This window comes from Sminthopsis crassicaudata, chromosome 1, assembly GCF_048593235.1.
Source record: "Sminthopsis crassicaudata isolate SCR6 chromosome 1, ASM4859323v1, whole genome shotgun sequence".
Classification (NCBI taxonomy): Eukaryota; Metazoa; Chordata; class Mammalia; order Dasyuromorphia; family Dasyuridae; genus Sminthopsis; species Sminthopsis crassicaudata.
Genome location: NC_133617.1, coordinates 34,224,793 through 34,246,629, shown reverse-complemented (window position 1 = coordinate 34,246,629; position 21,837 = coordinate 34,224,793). Strand labels below are relative to the sequence as shown.

At 42.2% G+C, this 21,837-nt stretch overlaps 1 protein-coding gene across 2 annotated transcripts; it reads left to right on the top strand.

Moving 5' to 3' along the window:
* The first annotated feature begins 4,491 nt into the window (after positions 1–4,491).
* Positions 4,492–19,452, top strand: RILPL2 (Rab interacting lysosomal protein like 2). Of its 2 annotated transcripts, XM_074299080.1 has the most exons (5): positions 4,498–5,005; positions 10,622–10,773; positions 13,030–13,113; positions 17,558–17,671; positions 18,338–19,452. In XM_074299080.1, the coding sequence occupies exons 1-5, from the start codon at positions 4,631–4,633 to the stop codon at positions 18,366–18,368; spliced, it is 756 nt and encodes a 251-aa protein (XP_074155181.1). In that variant the 5' UTR covers positions 4,498–4,630; the 3' UTR covers positions 18,369–19,452. The 2 variants fall into 2 exon arrangements, with proteins under 2 accessions (XP_074155190.1, XP_074155181.1); XM_074299089.1 differs by lacking the exon at positions 13,030–13,113 and having other exon boundaries at positions 4,492–5,005.
* Positions 19,453–21,837: the final 2,385 nt, after the last annotated feature.

The window sequence follows — 21,837 nt, the reverse complement described above, 5'->3', positions numbered from 1 at the left end:
TGGCCCTGATTGATTCGGAGTATAAATAGCAGTTGTTTCTGTTTTAGCCAGAAACCCTGAGATTCTTCCTCTCCCAGACTGATTTTTTTTCACTAGATAAAAGAGGCCATTCTTTACCTTATTTCTTACTTAGTCTTGATCACTGATTGGACATTGCCTCAGTCATACTGAAACCTGTTAAAGACCTTAGCTTAAAAAGGTCAGGATGTCCTCTTGAATCCTGGCCCAATTTCAGTCCTCCTGATCTATGTCCTGCCACTGGACTCATAGAGTACTCTAGAGGAGAAAGTGAGGCTGGTGACTTTTTACAACTCTACCACACTTAAATCCAATTCATTTGCATGTCATGGCATCACGTCCTTGATGTTGTGGTCCTCTTCCAGAATGAAAGACACACAACAACAAAGCGACAACAAAGGAGCACTGAATTCTAGATGCAATAGAAGGCTCTGAACTGTATTGAAGCATTAGAACAATTTAGTGGGATAAAGCACTGGACTTGGAGTCAAAAGACCTGAAGTAGAATCCAGCCTCAGAAACTTATTGGCTGTGACAAGCCACCAACCCTGTCTGCCTGTTTCCTCCTCAGTAAAATGGTTATGTTATGAAAGAAAACATAGACCAAAAACAAAACAAAACAAAACAACTCTCAAGTTAAAAAAAAAAATCGTGTTTCAATCCAGGGATGGTGTGATGGACAAATGAGATAATTTATTTTTTTTAAATTATATATATATATATATTTTATAATATTATCCCTTGTATTCATTTTTCCAAATTACCCCCCTCCCTCTATTCCCTCCCCCCGATGACAGGCAATACCATACATTTTACATGTGTTACAATATAGTCTAGGTACAATACATGTGTGCGAATATCATTTTCTTGTTGCACAATAAACATTAGAATCCGAAGGTACATGCAACCTGGGCAGACAGATATTAGTGCTAACAATTTTCATTCCCCTCCCAGTGTTTCTTCTCTGGGTGTAGCTACCTCTGTCCATCATTGATCAACTGGAAGTGAGTTGGATCTTCTTTATGTTGAAGATTTCCACTTCCATCAGAGTACATCCTCATACAGTATTGTTGTTGAAGTGTACAGTGATCTTCTGGTTCTGCTCATTTCACTCAGCATCAGTTGATTTAAGTCTCTCCAGGCCTCTCTATATTCCTCCTGCTGGTCATTTCTTACCGAGCAATAATATTCCATAACCTTCATATACCACAATTTACCCAACCATTCTCCAACTGATGGACATCCATTCATCTTCCAGTTTCTAGCTACAACAAAAAGAGCTGCCACAAACATTTTGGCACATATATGTCTCTTTCCGCTCTTTAGTATTTCTTTGGGATATAATCCCAGTAGCAGCGCTGCTGGGTCAAAGGGTATGCACAGTTTGATAACTTTTTGGGCATAATTCCAGATTGCTCTCCAGAATGGCTGGATTCTTTCACAACTCCACCAGCAATGTATTAGTGTCCCAATTTCCCCACATCCCCTCCAACATTTGCAAATGAGATAATTTAGAAAGCATTTTGAAAACCTTCAAGAACTATATAAAGGCTAATTACTGTTGACAATTATTGTGCATACAGACCAAACTTCCCTCTGCCTCCAGTCACCTTCTCATCAATCCTGCCACGTGGTGCTTATACTCTCCAGCTGAAAAAAGATATGTTAATTTCCTTTATGAATAAATAGGTAAAAAGAGTATTTGTTTAAAATTTACTGTGTACTTTCATGAGCTGATACAAAGTAAAATATACTATGTCCAGAGTAACAGCATATTGTAAGATGATCAGTTGTGAAGGACTTTCCTATTCTCAGCAATACAATGATCCAATACTACTCTGAAGGGCTTATGATGATTAGCGCTATCTATAACCAAAAAAGAACTGATGGTGTCTGAATACAGATTGAAACACGCTTTTTTTTTTTTTGTCTATGTTTTCTTTCACAACATAACTAATATGGAACTTTTTTGCATGACTACTCATGTATAACTTGTGTCAAGTTGCTGGCCTTCTCAATGAGCGGAGAATGGGAAGGGAGAAAGGGAGAGAAGTTGGAATTCAGTTTTAAAATAAATATTAAAAAATTGTTTCTCAGTGTAACTGGGAAAAAATAAAACACTAAATAAAGGAAATTTTCTTTAAAGTTTACTATTTGCTAGATTCCTAATGAATGAACTAATGGATGAAAAAAAAGCAATTAAGCACTTATTATGTGCAAAGCACTTAGTTTGGGAATACAAAAAGAAAAACCAGTCTCTGCTCTCAGAGAGTTCATATTTTGATGGGGAGATGACTATATGGCAAGTTTCAGTTCCACATCAGATAGAAAAGTCCCAAGGTCTTTAGAGGACACACACACACACACACACACACACAGAGCAGCTAAGCAGATAGCTTTTCCTTAATGTCATTTCCATTGTTAAAGCCAAATCAATAATGGTTCTACCATTTCTGTCTTTCCAAACCAAAACCCCAAACCCCGACATAATGCCATTATTTTATGGTCTTCCCATTAGAATGTAAGTTTCTTGAGAGCAAGGATTATTTCCTTCCCAGGACTTAGCATATTGCTTGGCCCACAGTAAACCCTTAATAATTTTTTTCTTTCATTCATTCTAAAGTTGAAAAAGACTTTAAAGATTATATAATCCTACCAATTTCCTTTAAAGATGAAACTGCTTTGAAGGACCACTCTTTATACATTTCCTGTCTCATCTAATCCAAAACTTGCCCCCAAAGCATCCCCACTCTGACATATCAGAGAATCCTTGTGTCCAGCATAGGTTGGACTCCATGGCTCTTATAAACCAAGAGATTCTGTGATTCTGGATAAGAGATGCTACCCACCAACCATCAAGGGGGCTCAGTGATATATTTTAGGGGGGTCTTTGAACTTAGGGAAAAATACATTTTTATTTTCATTAGCCTCTAATAGAAATTTGGAATTTCTTTCTATTAAAAACAAACAAACAAACAAAATGATTCTGAGAAGGGCCCATGGGCTTCACCTGGATCAACGGGTTCAGGAGACACAAGAGAAGGTTAAAGACCCTCTTCTTGGTGAACTCTGAAGATCTGTTTTTATTTCCTTCCTCCTTCCCTTCCTTCTTTTCCTTTCTTCCTTCCTTCCTTCCTTCTCCCTCCCTTCCTTCCTTCCTTCCTTCCTTCCTTCCTTCCTTCCTTCCTTCCTTCCTTCCTTCCTTCCTTCCTTCCTTCCTTCCTTCCTTCCTTCCTTCCTTCCTTCCTCCCTCCCTCCCTCCCTTCCTTCCTTCCTTCCTTCCTTCCTTCCTTCCTCCCTCCCTCCCTCCCTTCCTTCCTTCCTTCCTTCCTTCCTTCCTTCCTTCCTTCCTCCCTCCTTTCCCTCCCTCCCTCCCTCCCTCCCTCCTTCCCTTCCTTCCTTCCTTCCTTCCTTCCTTCCTTCCTTCCTTCCTTCCTTCCTTCCTTCCTTCCTTCCTTCCTTCCTTCCTTCCTCCCTCCTTTCCCTCCCTCCCTCCCTCCCTCCCTCCCTCCTTTCCTTCCTTCCTTCCTTCCTTCCTTCCTTCCTTCCTTCCTTCTTCCTTCCTTCCTTCCTTCCCTCCCTCCCTCCCTCCCTCCTTCCCTTCCTGCGTCCCTCTTTTCTCTTTCTTATTACCAGGCTTTGAACATGGTGAAGCTACCAGATGCTGTGGCACTGACTTCCCAATAGAAAAGGGGAGACTAGGATTCCTGGTCCGGGAGATCTGGAGCGCAAGCTGGTGGCAAGACCAAGAGAAGGAAGGAATATTGGGGATCATCCAGCCCAACCCTCCCGTGTGATAGATGAGAAAACTGAGACCCAGAGACATTCACTGACTTGCTCAGAGTTTCACAACTAGTGGGAAAACAACCGCGTCTTCAGTTTCCAAATACGGCCCATTTCCCCACTGCACCTGGTCCCCCCAGTGACCCAGATGTTGAAAATAGCCTCCCCTCCTCCGCAGAAACCCAGGTTTCCGCGCGTATGTGAAAATGATAATTCTGTGGCGGATCGGGCCGAATCTGGAAAGGAAAAAGTTACTGGTCCTCCTCCTCCTCCCTCCCCGCCCCCTCACCATGGGAACCCCGAGGCCGCGTCCCCGTTACTAGGCAAGGAGCAGCTCCTCCCCGTCCCCTCCTAGTCCCTGCAGCGAGCCCTAGCCTCCCTCCTTTCCGGAGGGCGCCGGGACTGGCCGGGTGGTCCTCTGCCCGGCGCTCATTTCCTTCAGGCCTCCAAAAACTCGCATCCTTTCCTTTCCAGCTTGGGGGAGGGGGGAGGGGAAGCCTTTCTTAAAACCTCCTCCTCTTAACAAGAACCATTCGCCAGTCTCTCTTCGGGCTAAGCCTTGGCCCTCCTCCTCCTGGTCAGACTGCTTAGGCCAATTTAACTTTGCCACTATCCCTCCCCAGTCCCGCCCCTCCGGCCTTCGCTGATTGGTCCCTCCTCAGACATCCCCCCTCCCTCCAACTCGTGCATTGTTGCAAGATTCTAAAGCTGTAGGAAGGAAGTTGTGTGTAATTGACTAGAAGGAAGGGGTTGTCACAAGTTAACTCTGTCTCCGGGAGGCCCAGGTCCGTAGGCCTGGGGGACCCGGCGAACCAGCCACCGGACAGCCATGGAAAAAAAGCCTTCTCCAGAGAAGGAGGAAGGAGAAGGCGAGGAAGAGGAGGAGGAAGAGGAAGAAGAGGAGGAGGGGGAGACCGGCCCCGAAGGAGCCCTGGGGAAGAACCCCTTCCAGTTGACTGCCGAGGATGTCTATGATATCTCCTATGTGGTGGGAAAGGACCTGATGGCCATCACTGGGGACTCCAGGGACGTGGCCACCAGGGTGACCCAGCTCCAGTTTAAAATCGTGAGGATTCTGGAGATGTTGGAGGCCCTGGTGAACGACTGCAATGTGACCGTGGAGGAGCTCCGAATGGAGAGGGACAGCCTTAGGAAGGAGGTGGAGGGGCTCAGGAGCGAGGGGCAGCCCCCGGACGCGGAGGAGGTACGTCCGCCCGTCACTTCTATTTGTTTGTTTGGGGAGCGCAGTGGGGAGTCAGTGACTTGTCCAGGGTCACACTGCTCGGACCGGTCTGAAGTTCATTTGGACTCAGGTCTTCCCCGACTCCAGGGCAGGGCCTAGAGCCATTGGGCCACCTGGTTGTCTCGTCCCACTGGATTCAACCCGGACTGTGTTCAAGGTACAAGTAGGGGTATGGCACGGGTTTTGGAGATGGAAAAGGATGAGGATCCCCTGAAGAAACTGAGCATGCTCAGCCTTGAGAAAACTTAGAGATGAGTGAGAGGAGCCATAGGACAGTCTATTAGTGTCTCCTTTCCAGAAGCAAGGCAGTGTCCAACATCGGTGTATTTGTTGTTCCCTGGAAGCAAGGTGTGTCAAGGATCATTGAGGCCAGGATGGATGGATGGATAGATAGATGGATGATGGATGGATGATGGATGGATGGATAGTGGATGGGTAGATGAATGGATGATGGATGGATGAATGGATGATGGATAGATGGATAGTGGATGGGTAGATGAATGGAAGGATGAGTAGGTGGGTAGATGAATGGGTGAGTGGATGGATGGATGAATGGATGATAGATGCATGGGTGGATGGGTAGGTGGGTGGGTGGGTTGAAAATCATAGCTGTCCTCAGTATGACAGGAAGACCTGCTTGACTTTGGAGGGCAGAATTAGCAGTTTGAGGTGAAATTACTGGGGAGATGATTTTGATTCACTATGAGAGAGAACTTCTTTAGAACTATCTAAAAGGGTAATATCCTGCCTGATGTACTGGAGGTCTTCCAACTGAGCTTGGACAACCGCTGTGTGACCTTGCGCAGGTCGCCAGGATCTCAGGGCCTTCAAGGGAAAAAAGGAAGACATTTGACTATTCCTCTCCCCCCCAACACACACTTTCCTTTCACTCCTCTTTGCTCAGCAGGGAGGCTCTCCGGGCTCTTGACCGAATTGAGTAACCTCTCCAGGTTTGCCAATGTCCTTCTTAAAATATGTGTCTAGAGCTGAGCACAGAAGCCAGAGATATTCTGAAGAGGGTATGATTGTAGGTCTCATCCAGCCCTAGCCAGCCTCTGTGGAGAAACACTGAGAAACTTCAAGGGTATGTACATCTTAGCAGAGTCTAACTGGTCATTTTTGTGTCTGAGGAAGGGAGGCCCAGGTTTCCCTCCTACATTGCTAGGAAGGGCACCAAAGGGCTGATAGGCAGGGAAGGAGTTCATTTAAGCTTTGGAAGTTATTCTTTTATTATATATATATTTAATAAGGCAAGAACTGCCCCAACTTTCGTATTTGCATCTTCAGTAGCAAACATAGTGTCTGGCACATAAGTAAACACTTAAATAAATGCTTTTCCATTCATTCATTCATTGCTATTTAAGTGCTAAGCTCAGTTGTTTCCACGAGCTGGAGGACCTGCTACCAACTACCTTTTAATTTCAGAGCCCTGAAGGAAGCCCCGATTGCCTAGTTAAGTCTCTGTGGGGGTAGTCTTGAAATAGGGCAGTTTATCTAGGAAGAAGAGCTGTTGGCTATGTAGTCAGCTCAGTGATAAAACCATAAATATCCATCCAACCAGTTTCCTGTGGGGATCAAGCTCGACACCCTCATAATGCAGCAGAAGAGATGTATGTTCTGTGAGGTAGAATGTGGCATCTGAGGGTGGCTGTGAGGCATCAGCAGGAAATTAGGGCCAGAGAGAGCAAGGCTGTTTATTTGAGCTTTCTGACAGCTCCTCAAAGAAGTCTTGTCTAGAAGAGTCTTAAGGTGAAGCTTCTAGCACCGGCATGGGCAGGCTTGTAACTCCTGAATGGATCTGAGCAAGATTGGTTAGCCCAGTGCCAGACTGCTGGACAGATTTCCAGAGCTCAGAATTTGACTCTTTACTCCCTTTCTCTCAAAGTTCTAAGACACCAAACTTTTACTCCCAGGGAGAAATGCTTCTCTTAGGGTGAGGGAAAAGGGTCTCAGGCCCTGCACTATATCAGGATTTAGAGTCACAGACCTTCCTAGCTTGGACAGATTTGGAAAATACATTAATTCCACTTTTTATGGGGCACCTTGGTAAGATGCTGATTTGGAGAAGATCCAGATCCCCCAGAGTTTGAAGGAACTTTAATAGATACCCATATCTGATCCAGAATTCTTCCTCAAACACAACTTAGGGAGTGTGGTCCCTAAGTGGTCAGTCCCTAAGTGGTCATCAGTCCTAAGTCCCTTAAAGAAGGGAAACTACTACTTCCCCCAGAGCCTATTTTTATTTTAGGGGAATGCCAGTTCTTAGATTTTCCCCTAATATCAAACCTGAATTCACTATAATCCATACCCCCTCATTCGCTCTCTGGGGCCAAGGGGAACAAATCTCATCCATTTTATACAGAACAGACTTTTAGATACTAAAGGCAACTATTCTGTCCCCCAGAGTATTCCAAATCTCCCCCATTAGAATATAAGCTCTTTGAAAACAGGGACTGTCCAATTTTTCTATTTGTATTCCCTAGTATTTAGCGCAGTACTTTGTATGCAGCCAATTCTTCAGTTATTCATTCCAAGTTAAACATGTTCAGTCTTTTCAACAGATCAGTTTACAAAGATTTATTACGTATATTCCAGATACTGTGCTAGGCATTGTAGTACATCAGTTCTTTCTCTGTATGTGGATAGCATTTTCCATAATGAATTCTTTGGAACTGTCTTGGATCATTGTATTGCCGAAAAGAATTAATTCATTCATAGTTGATCTTCAGGCAATGTTACTTTTACTGTGTCCAGTGTTCTCCTGGTTCTGCTTATTTGATTTTGTATCAGTTCATGTAAATCTTTCAAGGTTTTTCTAAAATCCACCTACTCATTATTTCTTATAGAAATAGATTACATTACATTCATAGACCACAATTTATTCAGATATTGCCCAGTTGATGATCATTCTCTCCATTTCCAATTTTTTGCCACCACAAAAAGAGCTGCTATAAATATTTTTGTGCATGTAGGGTACCGAGGCAGATTTTAACTGATCTTCTTGGTATAGACTTGAGTCCTTCAACATTATGACTACTCTTTTGTAGGTGAGTTTTCAGCATCCTTAACTTTCAGAGCAGTGATGGGCTTGGAACCAGAAGGATTTAATTCAAATCCAGGCCTCATACATTTGCAAGCTGTATGACCCTGCGCAGGTCACTTCACCCTGTTTGCCTCAGTTTACTCAGTTGTAAAATAAGGGATAATAAATAATATCAGTGACTTCATGGGGTTATTGTGAAGATCGAATGAGATAGCAACTGTAAAGCGCTTAGTGTAAGTGTCTGGCAGTAGGTCCTTAATAAGTGTGTAGTATTGTCCTGACTGTACTATAATTAGGGACATGCCCAAAGTCCCGTAAGTCAGGATGTGACTTATATCTGCTAAAGCTAATTTCAGCCCTCTTGGCACTATCTCACATTGCCTTCTTGCTTCCCTTAGAAGGCAAAATCTTTTCTCTAGGATGTGTATTACATTTAAGAGACAATAAATTGATCGCACATGGGAGAAAACATCGTCATTTAATCATAGCTAACATTTTCATAGCTCCTTAAGATCTGTAATGTAGGGCTAGATGATGTAGAGCACCAGCCCTGAAGTCAGGAGGATCTGAGTTCAAATTTGGCTTCAGACACTTATTAGCTGGGTGCCCTAGGGCAAGTCTCTTAACTCCAATTGCTTCTCAAAAAAAAAAAAAAAAAAAAAAAAAAAAAATCTGTAAAGTATTTTACATATCTGATTTGGACTTCACAATAGCCTTGCTAAGTAGCTTAGAGTATTCTATCCACATTTTTATTGATATTTTTGTTGTGATAGCTTTTACTTTCTTTAAGAAAGTACTACTCTTTTAGTAGTATGCTAATAAATGTTTAACAATCTGCTTTTCTGGGGGGGAAATGTATGCAGGACACATATTGAAATTTACATTTAAATTGATGGGACACAGATTACTTATACCTTCGGAATCCAATTCTTACCGTGCAACAAGAAATTTAGTTTTACACACAGATATTGTATCTAGGATATACTGTAACACATTTAACAAGTATGGGATTGCCTATCATCTAGGGGAGGGGGTGGAGGGAAGGAGGTGAAAATTTGGAAAAGTGAATACAAGGGATAATGTTGTAAAAAAAAAAAATACCTATGCATATGTACTGTCAAAAAATTATAATTATAAAATTAGTTAAAAAAATAAAAATTTTAAAAAATAAAAAAATAAAAATAAATTGATGGGACAGTTCCTTGGTGCAGTGTATTGAGCACCAGCCCTGGAGTCAGGAGAACCTGGGTTCAAATCTTACTGAAGACATTTACAAGCTGTGTGATCCTCCGTAAGTCCCTTAATCCTGATGGCCTCCAAAATAAAAATCTCTATTCTGCTTTATTAATCTTTTTTCTATTATCTTCTAACTCCAGATAATTTAGATTATTTAGGCTTTACTGACACGAACAGTAGAATCAAAAAAATTTTTGACAGATTAAAAAAAATGAGCAAACAGTGAATTGACATAATTAGTAAGCATCTGAGGTCTGATTTGAACTCTGGACCTTGCACTCTGTGCACTATGGAGCCCCCTAGCCACCCATCAATTGTTCTTATTCCCATTCAATGTGTTTTCCTTTTCTGTCTTTATATCCCTAGCATCCTAGTGCCTAAAAAAAAACGGGCTTAATGCTTGCAGATTGGTTGAATCTACTGTGTCAAATGCAGAGAGTGTTTTGTTCTTGTATTAAAGTATAGATAAAATAATACTCTGAAGGGTCATCTATACCCAGAGAGAGAGTTGTGGGTACTGAGTGTGGATCACAACATAACATTCTCACTCTTTTTGTTGTTCTTTTGCATTTTGTTTTCTTACTTATTTTCTTTCCTATTTGATCTGACTTTTCTTGTGCAGCAAGATAATTGTACAAATATGTTTACATAGATTGGATTTAACATATATTTTAATATGTATAACATATATGGATTACTTGCCATCTAGGAGAGGGATGGGGGAAAGGAGGGGAAAATCTGAAACACAAGGCTATGCAAGGGTCAATGTTGAAAAATTATAAATGCATTTTTTTAAATTAAAGCTTTTTATTTACAAAGCATGTTCATAGGTAATTTTTTTCCAACATTTACCCTTACATAACCTTTTGTTGCAATTTTTCCCCTTCTATTCCCCACCCCCTCCCCCATCTGGCAGGTAGTCCAATACATGCTAAATATGTTGAAGTACATCCAATATGTGTATATATATTTATATAGTTATCTGGTTGTAATGCATATGTTTTGAAAACAAAAAGCTTTAATAAAAAGGAAAAAAAAGAAATTACTATGGACAAGAACTATGATGGTAGGTACTGTTTTACAAAATCAAAATAACGTAAACCTTGACCTTTAAAAAATTAATACTCTGAAGAGCCTTTCACCCTTTGTTTCTATAAAGTTTGCAGATTTGGGGCTCTTAGAATTGGTCAAATTATAGAATTAATGGCTGTCTTTCAGGCTCTTTTTCCTTCTCCTCTTCCTCTCCTTTCCACTTCACTAATAAGAAAAAGCCAGACCACTTGTTTCTTGTTTTACAGGTGAACCCAGGGACCAACAAAGTTGTAGTGGATCTGACAGATCCCAACCGCCCCCGATTTACGATGCAGGAACTCCGGGATGTGCTGCATGAGAGGAACAAGCTCAAATCCCAGCTGCTGGTGGCTCAAGAAGAGCTCCAGTGCTATAAAAGGTAGGTCCAAGGGCCAAGGTTCAACCTGTGCCCTAGAATCCCTCCTTGTTCTGCACTAGCAACTTCTCCCCTACCCTTACACAGAGCTGAAACTAGGGCACTGTGACCGGGGCTAAGCTCTAGGGCGTCCAAATTTAAAGGGAACAATGATGACAGGTTCCGTTTTTGAGCAGTATAGGAATAACTATAGTATTTAGTTATTGATAATTATTAGTTGTTGTTTGTCCTTTGTTCTTAAAGAGGATGAGGTGGTGCCATGAAATGTAAGGGAACTGGATTTGAGTGAGGGGGGCGCTGTGCAAGATCATCTGCCTCACTTTTCCCTCCAAAGTCATCTGGGCTCAATGGCCAAATAGAAATCAGGAAGGCCGGAGATGGCCTGGATGCAATGGGAGATCAAGAATTATTAGTTAAACATGTATGGGACTGCTTGCCATCTAGGGGAGGGGGTAGGGGGAAGGAGGGGAAAAGTTGTAACAGAAGGTTTTACAAAGGTCAGCGCTTAAAAATTACTCATGCATATTTCTTGTAAGTTAAAAACTATAATAAAAATTTTTTAAAAGAATTATTAGTTAAAATAGGAACTAGGAGGTGCTAGGTCCCCACTCCCCCATGCCCATCTCTAGCAGCTACCTCCAAAGTGAAGTCCACCCTGATCCTGCTCTTCTTTGACTCTACCCACGAGTGAATTGCAGACACATTTAGTGCCATTACCCGGACACAAGTATGCCTTAAAATATTTAAAGAGCTGTCATATAGAAAGAAGAGGGACTAGATTCTATCTGCTTAGCTCCAGAACTAGTAACAAGCAGTTACTATAAGCATTTATTAAACCCTTAACTGTATGCCAGTCACTGTGCTGAGCACTGGAGGTGGAGGAAAACACTGAGAGGGAGAGCTGAAAAGCTGGGGAAAGAAGAGAAAGAAAGAAGTATTTGTGGGAGAATAAAGTATTGAAATCAGAAAGTCAGAGGCTGAGTTAGAATGCCCAGGCTCCTCCTTGAAATAAAAACCCTAGAAGGAACTCACCAATAGGAGCAGAGAGCTGGCACTGGCACCAAGGCATGTTTTAAAGAGAGCCTAAAGCTAAGGCGTGTTGAAGTCCAGAAAGTCAGAGACCCACTGGGCAGGGCCTGGTTGGCCAGCCTGGGCCCTTTCCCAGGAAAAAGTGAGTGGAAATGAAGGAAAGGCAGATTTAGTTTCCTTGCCAGGAAAAACTTCCCACCAAAGTTAGGAAGGAGAATATATTGCCTCAGGAAGTACTGAGTTTTCCATTACTTTTTGGGAATAGAATAGAGGGGTTTCCTACTTAGGCTGAGTTATCGCTTCCATACTGAAACTTTCCCTGTCATGGTTTTGATATATCACAGGTCGGAATAAGAAATTAAATGGGAATTTTGGGAGGAGTTTTGTAAAAGGTATACAAAGGCAGCAGATGACCAAATATTTAATCCAAATTTCACAATAAGATGCTGTAAATACCCCATAAAAGAAAAAATAATCAGACTTCTCTGGTAAGGAGGAAGGGCCAAAAAAATTTTACATGGATTTCCCAGATCACAAGAGTGCCATACCTTTGACCCCCATGATATGGAAGGGGATAATTGTAGTTGGGCCAGATGACCCTTTCAACTTTAAAGTTTGGAGATTTCTTACTTTTTTTTTTGGTTATTTGTTTTTGCAAGACAGTTGGGGAAAAATGACTTGCCCAGCTAGGAAGTTTAATTATATGAGGCTGGATTTAAACTCGAGTCCTCCTGACTCTTCACTGTGCCATCTAGAGCAGTTTCGGGATTTCTTAAGTACCATTGAGATAACAAGACCACACTTCACAAATTTGGGGCTCAAAATATCAGAGAAAAAGTCTGATTGTTATTACAAGCTGTGACAGAGAAAGGTCAGTTGGTCAGTTGTCAGAGAGGCTGTTTCCTCTGCCAGCCAAGCAAACCCAGAATACAGATACTTTCCTATCAATAAACTTCATGTTGAAAACCCCCAAATGGAAGGCAGTTCGCTCAGAGGTCTTAGAGGAAGGATGGGGGTTACTAGTTGTCCTTGGGAGATCAGGGCAAGCTGACTTCCTTTTACCATAGGACAGGAATAGCAGGATTGCCCATTCATCCAGATAGATGGTAGGTAACAGATAACAAGTTAGGCTTCATTAAAATGGGGGAATGATTAGAGGTTCATTGAAGGATGGAGTCCCTCATGCATGGAGAGGGAAAATGGTGGACTCCTTTCCCTTTGCCTCCACAGCACTTTAAAAAAGCTGGATTTACAGTCAGAAGGCATTGACTTGAATCCAAACTCTGAAGAAACTGTCTGTGTGACTTTGGGCAGGTCAGTAATCTTTCTGGTTCTTAGTTCCTTATCTGTAAATGAATAGTCTAGATGACCTTTAAAGTTTCTTCCAGATATAAGTTCGACTCTACGAATCAATCAATTGTTTCCTGGTCAATCATTTTTTAGTCATGTCCGCCTCTTTATGACCCCATTTGTTTTTGTTTTTTGTCTTTTGTTTTTGGCAAAGATGCTGGAATAGTTTGGCATTTCCTTCTCCAACTCGGTTGACAGAGGAGGAAACTGAGTCACACACAGGGTTAAATGACTTGCCTAGGGTCATATAGTTAGGAAAGATGAGTCTTCCTGGGCACTGGGCACTATGGCATCACCTGCCTGCATTGATTAAGCTAGGGTGTTAATCACTGGGGATACCAGGTCTCTGCCCTCAAGAAATATACATTCTAATGGGAGTGAAGATACAATATAGAGGAGATGAAGACAATCTGAAATAATATCTAGCGTTTACATGGTTCTTTATAAAGCACTTTATACATATTACCTCATTGGCTTCTCATAACCATCCTGGGAGGGAACTAGTATATTCCCATTTTAAAGATGGGGAAATGAAGGTGCCTAACCAGGATCACGCCGTATGTGTCTCAGGTAGGATTCAAACTTCCCTGATACCAAGGCTCCCGCCATTCTCTCTGTCCGCCATATTACTGCCTCCCTTAGCAGTTGGAAGGACTGGGGACAGCTGCCTACAAAAGGCGGAACTTGAGCTGAGCCTTGAAGGATTCCAGGAAGCATACAGGTGGAGCTGAGAGGAAGAGGCAGGAAGATGACTGGTAAGAGTATTGTGTTAAGGGAGCCACAAGGAAGCCAGTTGACTGGACCCTGGACCATAGAGCTCATGGAAGAGAGTAAGGGCAAGAAGGATAGAAATCTAGGAAGGAACCAGGTTATGGAGCTTTAAACACCATACAAAGGAATTTATAGTTAATCCTGGAGGTGACAAACAATCCCTGGAGTTCATTGGAAGGGGAGAGTGATCAGATCTGTGCCTTAGAAAAAATTACTGGCAGCTGAGTGGAAGATGAACTGGAGTGGGGAGAGGCTGGAGTCAGAGAGAGGGGTGAGAAGGCTAGCTGGGAGGGACCTGAGCTTGGGTAGTGACTGGCTGAATCTTTGTGAAGGTGGGAATATATACGATGTGGCCATAGATTTAGATATGTGAAGTGAGAGAGGATGAGGAATTAAGGATGACATTAAAATTTCAGGCCTATGGGGCAACTAGATGGAGCAGTAGAGCACTGGCCCTGGAATCAGGAGAACCTCAGTTCAAATTTGGTCTCAGACACTTACTAGCAAATCATTTAATCCCAGTTGTATGCCCCTAACTCCCTCCCCCTCTCCCCCCCAAAAAAGGTTTTAGCCTTGAGTGACTCATAGGGATAGTGGTGCCCTGAACAGTAAGGGGTAGAATATGGGGCAGTTTTAGGGGAAAGGTAATGAGTTCTATTTTTTTTTTATTAAAAATTTTTTTTTATTTTCGAAACATCTGCATGGATAATTTTCAACATTCACCCTTGAAAAACTTTGTGTTCCAAATTTTTTCCCTCCTTTTTCCCATCCCCCAGACAGCAAGTAATCCAATATAGATTAAACTTGTTAAAATATATGTATACATATTTATACAATATTCTTGCCACACAAGAAAAATCAGATCAAAGAGGGAAAAAATGAGAGAGAAAACAAAATGCAAGTAAATAACCAAAAAATGAAAAAACACAGTCTTCTCTCTGGGTGCAGATGGCTCTTCATCCCCAGACCATTGGAACTGGCCTAAATCACCTTTTTGTTAAAAAGAGCCATATCCGTCAGAATTGACCATTGCATAATCTTGCCGTTGCTGTTTATGATGTTCTCCTGGTTCTAATGAGTTCTATTTTTGACATGTTGATGATTAATGTGGAAATATGTTTATAATGATTACACATGTATAACCTATATCAGGTTGCTTGCTGTCTTGGGGACAGCATTTCTTTCTCCAACTCCTCCTGCTCCTTTAGAGGAAGAAGGGAGGGAAAAAATTTGGAACTCAAAATCTTATTAAAATGAATGTTAATATTTAACATGTATTGGTCAACCTGCCATCTGAGGGAGCGGGTGGGGGGAAGAAGGGGAAAAATTAGAACAAAAGGTTTGGCAATTGTCAATGCTGGAAAATTACTCATGCATATATCTGGTAAATAAAAAGCCATGATTAAAAAAAAAAATATTGAGGGGCAGCTAGCTGGCGCAGTGGATAGAGCACCAACCCTGACATCCGGAGGACTTGAGTTCAAATATGGCCTCAGACACTTAACACGTCCTAGCTGTATGACCCTGGACTGCCTCAGGGGAAAAAAAAAGTTGAAAATTGCTTACATGAAATTGGAAAAAATAAAATACTACTTACACAACATGTATGTGATTGTAACCTAGGAGAGAGACTAGGGAACTAGGACTAGATATGGAGATCTGGACTCATCTGAAAAGAGATGATAATGGAATCCATGAAAAGTTGGTGAGGTCACTAAGTGGGGAAGCTTAAAGGGAGAAGAGTCCACAGATTCAGAGAACACCCAACATCAGACTTAGACAAATCCAACAAAAGTATAAGGAAGAAAGAATCAGGAAAAGGCCCTGGATGGGTCAGACAGGAGGAAGACAGGACAAAGTAGCTTCACACAAAGCCAGAGAGGAGAGAGTATTCAGAGGGAAATGATGATCAACAATGCCAAAGCTGCAGAGAGGTGGTGGATGATAAGGATAGAGAGAGGGCCATCGGATTCGGCAATTAGCAGCTCACCGGTAACTGGAGAGCAAAGTTTCAGTTGGATGGGTGAAGCAGATGGCTGAGCAGATACTTTATCAGTTGAAGAGAGGGATAAGAGGAAATGGAAGCGATGATTATAACTGGCTTTCTCCAGAAGTTTAGCCATGAAAGGAGAGATCTAGGAAAATAGCCAGTGGAAATGGTCAAATCAAGTGAGAAGCTTTTTAAGGTAGGGGAAATATGAGTATGTTTGTAAGTAGTAGGGAAGGGGCCAGTAGATAGGGAGAGGCTGAAAATAAAGGGAAGGATGGGGAAAATAGAGGAGAAGAGGTTGTATACAGGGGTCTGTACGTATACAGGGGTCTGACTTGGTAAGCAGACGGGGCACCTCTTCCACATGAGATAGGGTGAAGGAGGAGATAGTGGAACAAGGCCATCTGAGGGATTGAGATAAGAAAGGGACTTCATCTGAAACCCTCAACTAACAGGGGTGAGGAAAGAATACAAAATCAACACAAAGCCTCTTGAGAAGTTTGAAAAAAGAGTAGTTCATCTGGGTCCTTGAAGCTTCACACGTTTGCCAGAGCTGAGCCTTGAAGGGATTAAAAAAAGATTCAGAAAGCTACAGATGAAAAGGGAATAGAAAAACACCCAGACTGGGAGAGCAATCTCAAGTGGGAAGATCAGGTAGTTATTCAGTTTGTTATGAAATAGAGAAATGTGTTTGGTGGGAATAGGGACCAGGCCAGGCCAGTCACTGTAGGGTTCAGGCCCTCCATCCTTATCATTTTGGAGACTGAGCCCTTGAGAGAAGGACGTTAACTTCCTTGTCGAGAGACTGTGGGAGAATGATAAGGCGGCTTGCCGGGCCAGGCCTTAGAGGGTTGTGGGGAGCCTGGCAGAAATAAGGAGAGGAGGAAGAATGGAGAAGGGGAGGAGGGAGAGAAATTTTTTCTACGCCACTCACATTTTTCAACTGGGTTTGGTTTGTTGAAGTGAACATTCTTCACAGAGAAGTATCCTCAGTTCATGGCAAGGGGTGGGAAGGGAACTGGAGCTGTCTTTGAAGTTAGGTTACTAAATAACAGAAGAGAGAGAGAGAGAGAGAGAGAGAGAGAGAGAGAGAGAGAGAGAGAGAGAGAGAGAGAGAGAGAGAGAGAGAGAGAGAGAGAAAAGGAGGGGGAGAGTAAGTCAGAGAAAGGGAGGGAGAGAGAGAGAGACAGAGAAAGAGACAGAGACAGGGAGAGGGAGGGGGGGGAGGAGAGGGAAGAGACAGAAGCAGAGGGAAGGAGAAGGGGAGGGGGAGAGAGGCAGACAGACAGAGAGGGAGGCACAGGGACTGGGAGGGGAAGAGGGAGAGGAACAAAAGAGACAGAGACACAGAGACAGACACAGACAGAAAGATCAAGAGCATGCATGTGTGTACCACATATGAAGGGCGCAGGACTTACTGTCTTCACAAATCTATACTTAATTTAGCAAGCATTTATTGTTAGTAATAAGATTTGCAAAGTGGTTTTTGATGCTCACAACTACTCTGGGAGATAGGTGCTCTTATTGTCCCCATTTTACAGATGAGCAAATGGAGGCAGAATGAATGACGTGCCCAGAGTGTCACATTTAATGGAGGCAGGATTTGACCAAATGAAATCATCCATTTTATTTCTTCCTTTCATCTAGTGGGCTCATTCCCCCGAATAACAGCCAGATGGCAAGAAGAGACCCTGAAGCCCTCATCACCAGCCCCGCCAACTCCAAGGAAGGCAAACAGGAGAAAACGATCATCCGGAAGCTGTGAGTGACCCCTGGGGCCCAAGAGCCAACGCCAGAGAATGAGGGACCTGGTGCTCCCCCACTGGGTGGGGGCCGCCTTTGGGGTTGGCCCCATGATGCACTGGAGCAGAAGCTCCCTTCACCAGGCAGAGCAGCAGCAGCTCATCCATAGCTTACAGAGGCCCTGAGCCCTCAGTCAGCTGTCCAGAGTGGGGAGGAGGGAGAAAGAGGAGGGAGAGGGAAGAAAGAAAAGAGAGAAAAGGGTGGAGGAAGAGGAGGAAGAAAGGTGAGGAGAGGATGTGCACGCAGCTGGGCAGACAGGGGGTGCAGTGGATGGAGAGCTGGGTCAGAGCCCCAAGACTTGAGTTGAAATCTGGGGGACATACTGGCTCTCTTAGCCGAGGCTCCTCATTCTGGAGTGCTGTGTACCCATAAGATGCCCAGCCTACCCCTCTCCCTCTGGGAGCAGCTCAGGGAGGGAGCTCCTCATCTTGGCAGAGAAATCCCATTCAGTGTGAAGGACTCAAGGGCTAAGGCCTGGAGGAAAGTCCCAGAGTCTCCTGAGAACGGGCCTAGGGGATATTTCTGGGAAACTGAGGCAGCGCACCCTCAGTCAATCTTTAGAGGTCCTCCTGCCCAGGGCCTTGCTTTGGACACGGCCGCCCTGACCACTGTCTTTTATCCCAGCTTCTCTTTCAGGTCAGGGAAGCGGACCTGATCCTGCAGCTGTGGCCAGCACTGAAGAATCAGAAAGCCTTTATTGTGCCATGTGTAGATAATTGGATTTACTGATTTATTTTCCCCTAAAAAAGCTTCAAGAAGGAAATATCCGATGTTGTTTTTCCCTCTGCTTAATTTCCCCTCGGCTCTTGAATAAGAGAGACTAGGGGGAAGCAAGAACATTGAATTTCGAGCCAGAGGATGTGGGTTCCAGTTTTTTTTTCAGTGACTGTGAGCAAGGCAGTTCCCTTCCCTGGACCTCAGTGGTTCCTTTCCCCTGGAAAGCCCTAATAGCTCATCTCTCACAGTCTCGGGAAGCTCCACACCCAGAAGGGCAGGTCAGAGCAATTAAAATTGTCCCATGAATCCATAGGCTTAGAATCATGAAAGGAATTAGCTCTGCAATTGGAGGACCTGGATTCAGATCCCACCTTGTGAGCTCAGAAGAGCCCACTTACTTGCTTAAACTTGGGTGGCTCCTCTGTTTCCTTACCTGTACTCCATGCTCCCTCATATCCCCTTTCCAGAGCTGTGCTGCTGATAGATTTTGGGGTGCTCTGACCCAATCTTCAGGGGTTCCATTGGGGGATAGATACTGGCCCAATGACATCGCCCTAGAAATGACCACTTTTAATATAGAAGCGAATTAAAATCAGCAGATTCTTAGTAAACTTGTAGAGAGTACAAAGACCTGTGTGAGGCATTAGAAAACTAAAGAAAAATAATGGCCATATCCTTCAGGTGCCTGCAGTGAAAATTGTCAGTTAAAAGAAAGGGAAAGGTCAAATGTAAAGTCTAAATGTTTTCCTATGAATTTCACTGGTGGTCACCTCACAGGAACCACAGAAGGCATCTTGTCTAACCCACTAATTTTTACAGATGAGGAAATATAAACCCCAAATTTTGAACTGACTCCCCCAAAGTTACACAGGTAGTGTGTGTTTGTTAGAGGAAGGATTTGAACCCAGTACCTTGGACTTGAGAATCTGTGTTCTTTCCTCTTCACCACCATAGTATTGACTGTTCTTTCTTTGTAAGGTTTTGTACTGAGATAAATAAAATAACTTTTCTACCTTCGGTAATTCATTTTAAAGGTGGCATTTGTGTCCAGTCAGAGGTTGGGAAGAAGATAAATAAGTGGGTCCTGTAGCCCCTGTCAGACCCTACAAAACATCTGCATCCTGTGTATAGATCTCTTATCTAGCCCAATACAACTCTGCTGCAATTCATCTCGTGCACCAAACTGTCCACGTGGTTTTCTTGGCAAAACTCCCAGAATGGGATCAAGGCAAGAAAGTTTAAATGACTGACTTGCCCACTCATTACACTCTTTTCTAACTTGATTGTGCCCCTATAGTTCAATCACCCTCAAGGTAATTAATTCAGAAGATGATCTGGCCCCACAAAATTGATTCTAGAACATTTTGTTAATTATTCCACTCAGGAATGATTGATTAGTTGAGTCTAGTATTCCTCCTCTCCCCCCTCCTCATCTTCCTCCTTATTTCCCACTAGTAACACATAACATCAAGAGAGCTAGGGGGGATTCTCTACAGGGAATTACTGAGGTCCCGGTGCAGATTTATGAGAGGACACCTCTTAGAATTACACAGGAGAAGCAGGGGATGAGTTGTAATCTGAGCCACCCACACCAGTGAATTGAATGAATGAAACAATTTATTAAGTATTTATCGTGTACTAAGCACTATGCTAAGCACTTAGGATACAAATATACAATCAAGATGAGTCCCTACCTCAAGGAGTTTATAATCTAATATTCTAACAATATATTCTTAACAATAGAAAAACAACACACCTAAGTGGCCAAGGAAGTGTTTTGATTTAGGAATCAGGTTGATTGGATCCATTGAGCAACTAATCAAATAGATCTTTTACAGAAACAATAGCAGATCTGGACAAATCCAATAAAAGTATAAGAATGAAGTTAAGGATTTGGATAGAATTTTAGAAAAGTTAGGTAGACATTTGACCATTAAGGAACGGGAATCGACGGGAATATACATAGTTCTTGGTCTTGCATTGTACCTTGAAAAGATTAACCAAGTGCCAGAGCAGAAAGAATTCATAAAAATGCAGAAAAGCATAAATATTCAACACATTCTTTACTGAACATAATGCAATAATAAAAGTTTTAATCAAGAAGAATTTGTAGAAGGGATTCAGCCCTAAATAGAGACTAAATATTAGAACCTTTAAAAAATATGTAGGTCAAAGAACAAGCTATACCAACAATAAATAATTTAAAGAAAACGACAATTATAACATATGAAAAAATTCGGGATTCAGATAAAGCAGTCCTTAGTAGAAAATTTTTATCTGTAAACACTTTCAGCAACAGAAGCTATTCCCCAAAGCTAGGAGTAGAAAAGGTTGGGGATAGAGGTGAGGAAGTACTACGAGTAGACGGCAAGATGTCAAACCCAGAGGGCTGAAAGGGATGTATAAATGGCTTGACTCCTAATGGCTCCTAATTTACAAAGTCATTATGTACATTCTTAAATTAACAATTTAAAAAACCCTTTAAAGCAAATATTCATAATCCATCAGTGAACAAATTCCCACCTTTGGCAAGAGCTTTGACTCATTTTACATTTTAGGTTCATTGCAGGAGTGAATGGCTCAATTAATGTACAATCCTCTAGATTCTGTTTATGCTATACAAAGTTCTCAAGTCTTTCAACAACTTGTTCCTATCTGCACTTTTATTAGTCTATTTTTTCATTTTTCATACCATAATTCACTCAATCATTGCAGTTATTGAGAATATCATCTTCCTGCTTAAAAAGCTTTTGATATTTTCCTGTTATCTCTAAAGATAAAATACAAACATTTCAGGTTAGCAGTTAACTTTGCACAATCTAGCTTCCACCTGCCTTTCTCTCCCCCTGCCCCCATTTCTTTTAATCTTTTAAAATTCAATGATCTTTTGTTTTTCCATCACTTTCATGGTCAAATACATACATATATCTTGAAGGAAAAGGCAGTTTGACAAAACTAATGAACACATCATCCAAATCTGATACTATATGATATATGCAAGGTCCCACGTTAAGAGCCCCTCACATCTGCAGGAAAGAAAGGAGATAACTTTATCTCAAACACCCCCTCCTTTGGAGCTGTTTGATCATTAAAATGACACAACATTCAGTTCTATTTATTTTGTGTTCTTTCCATTTGGATTATTCATATCTCCTGAGTTTTTACTTACTCAGTATCAATTAATTTCTATCTTCCAATGATTCTGTGAACTCTTCCTACTCATCATTTCATATAGCACAGTAATATAACATTATCAATCACTGACTTTTATTTATGCTTTTTAAAAAAAAATCAGAATCATTTCCCAATATACCTTTCTCCACATCAAATCATCCCTGATAACAAAGAAAAAAAAAAAAAATTAAAGCCCAGTCAACAAAGCAACAATCAACTAGTAGGATACACAA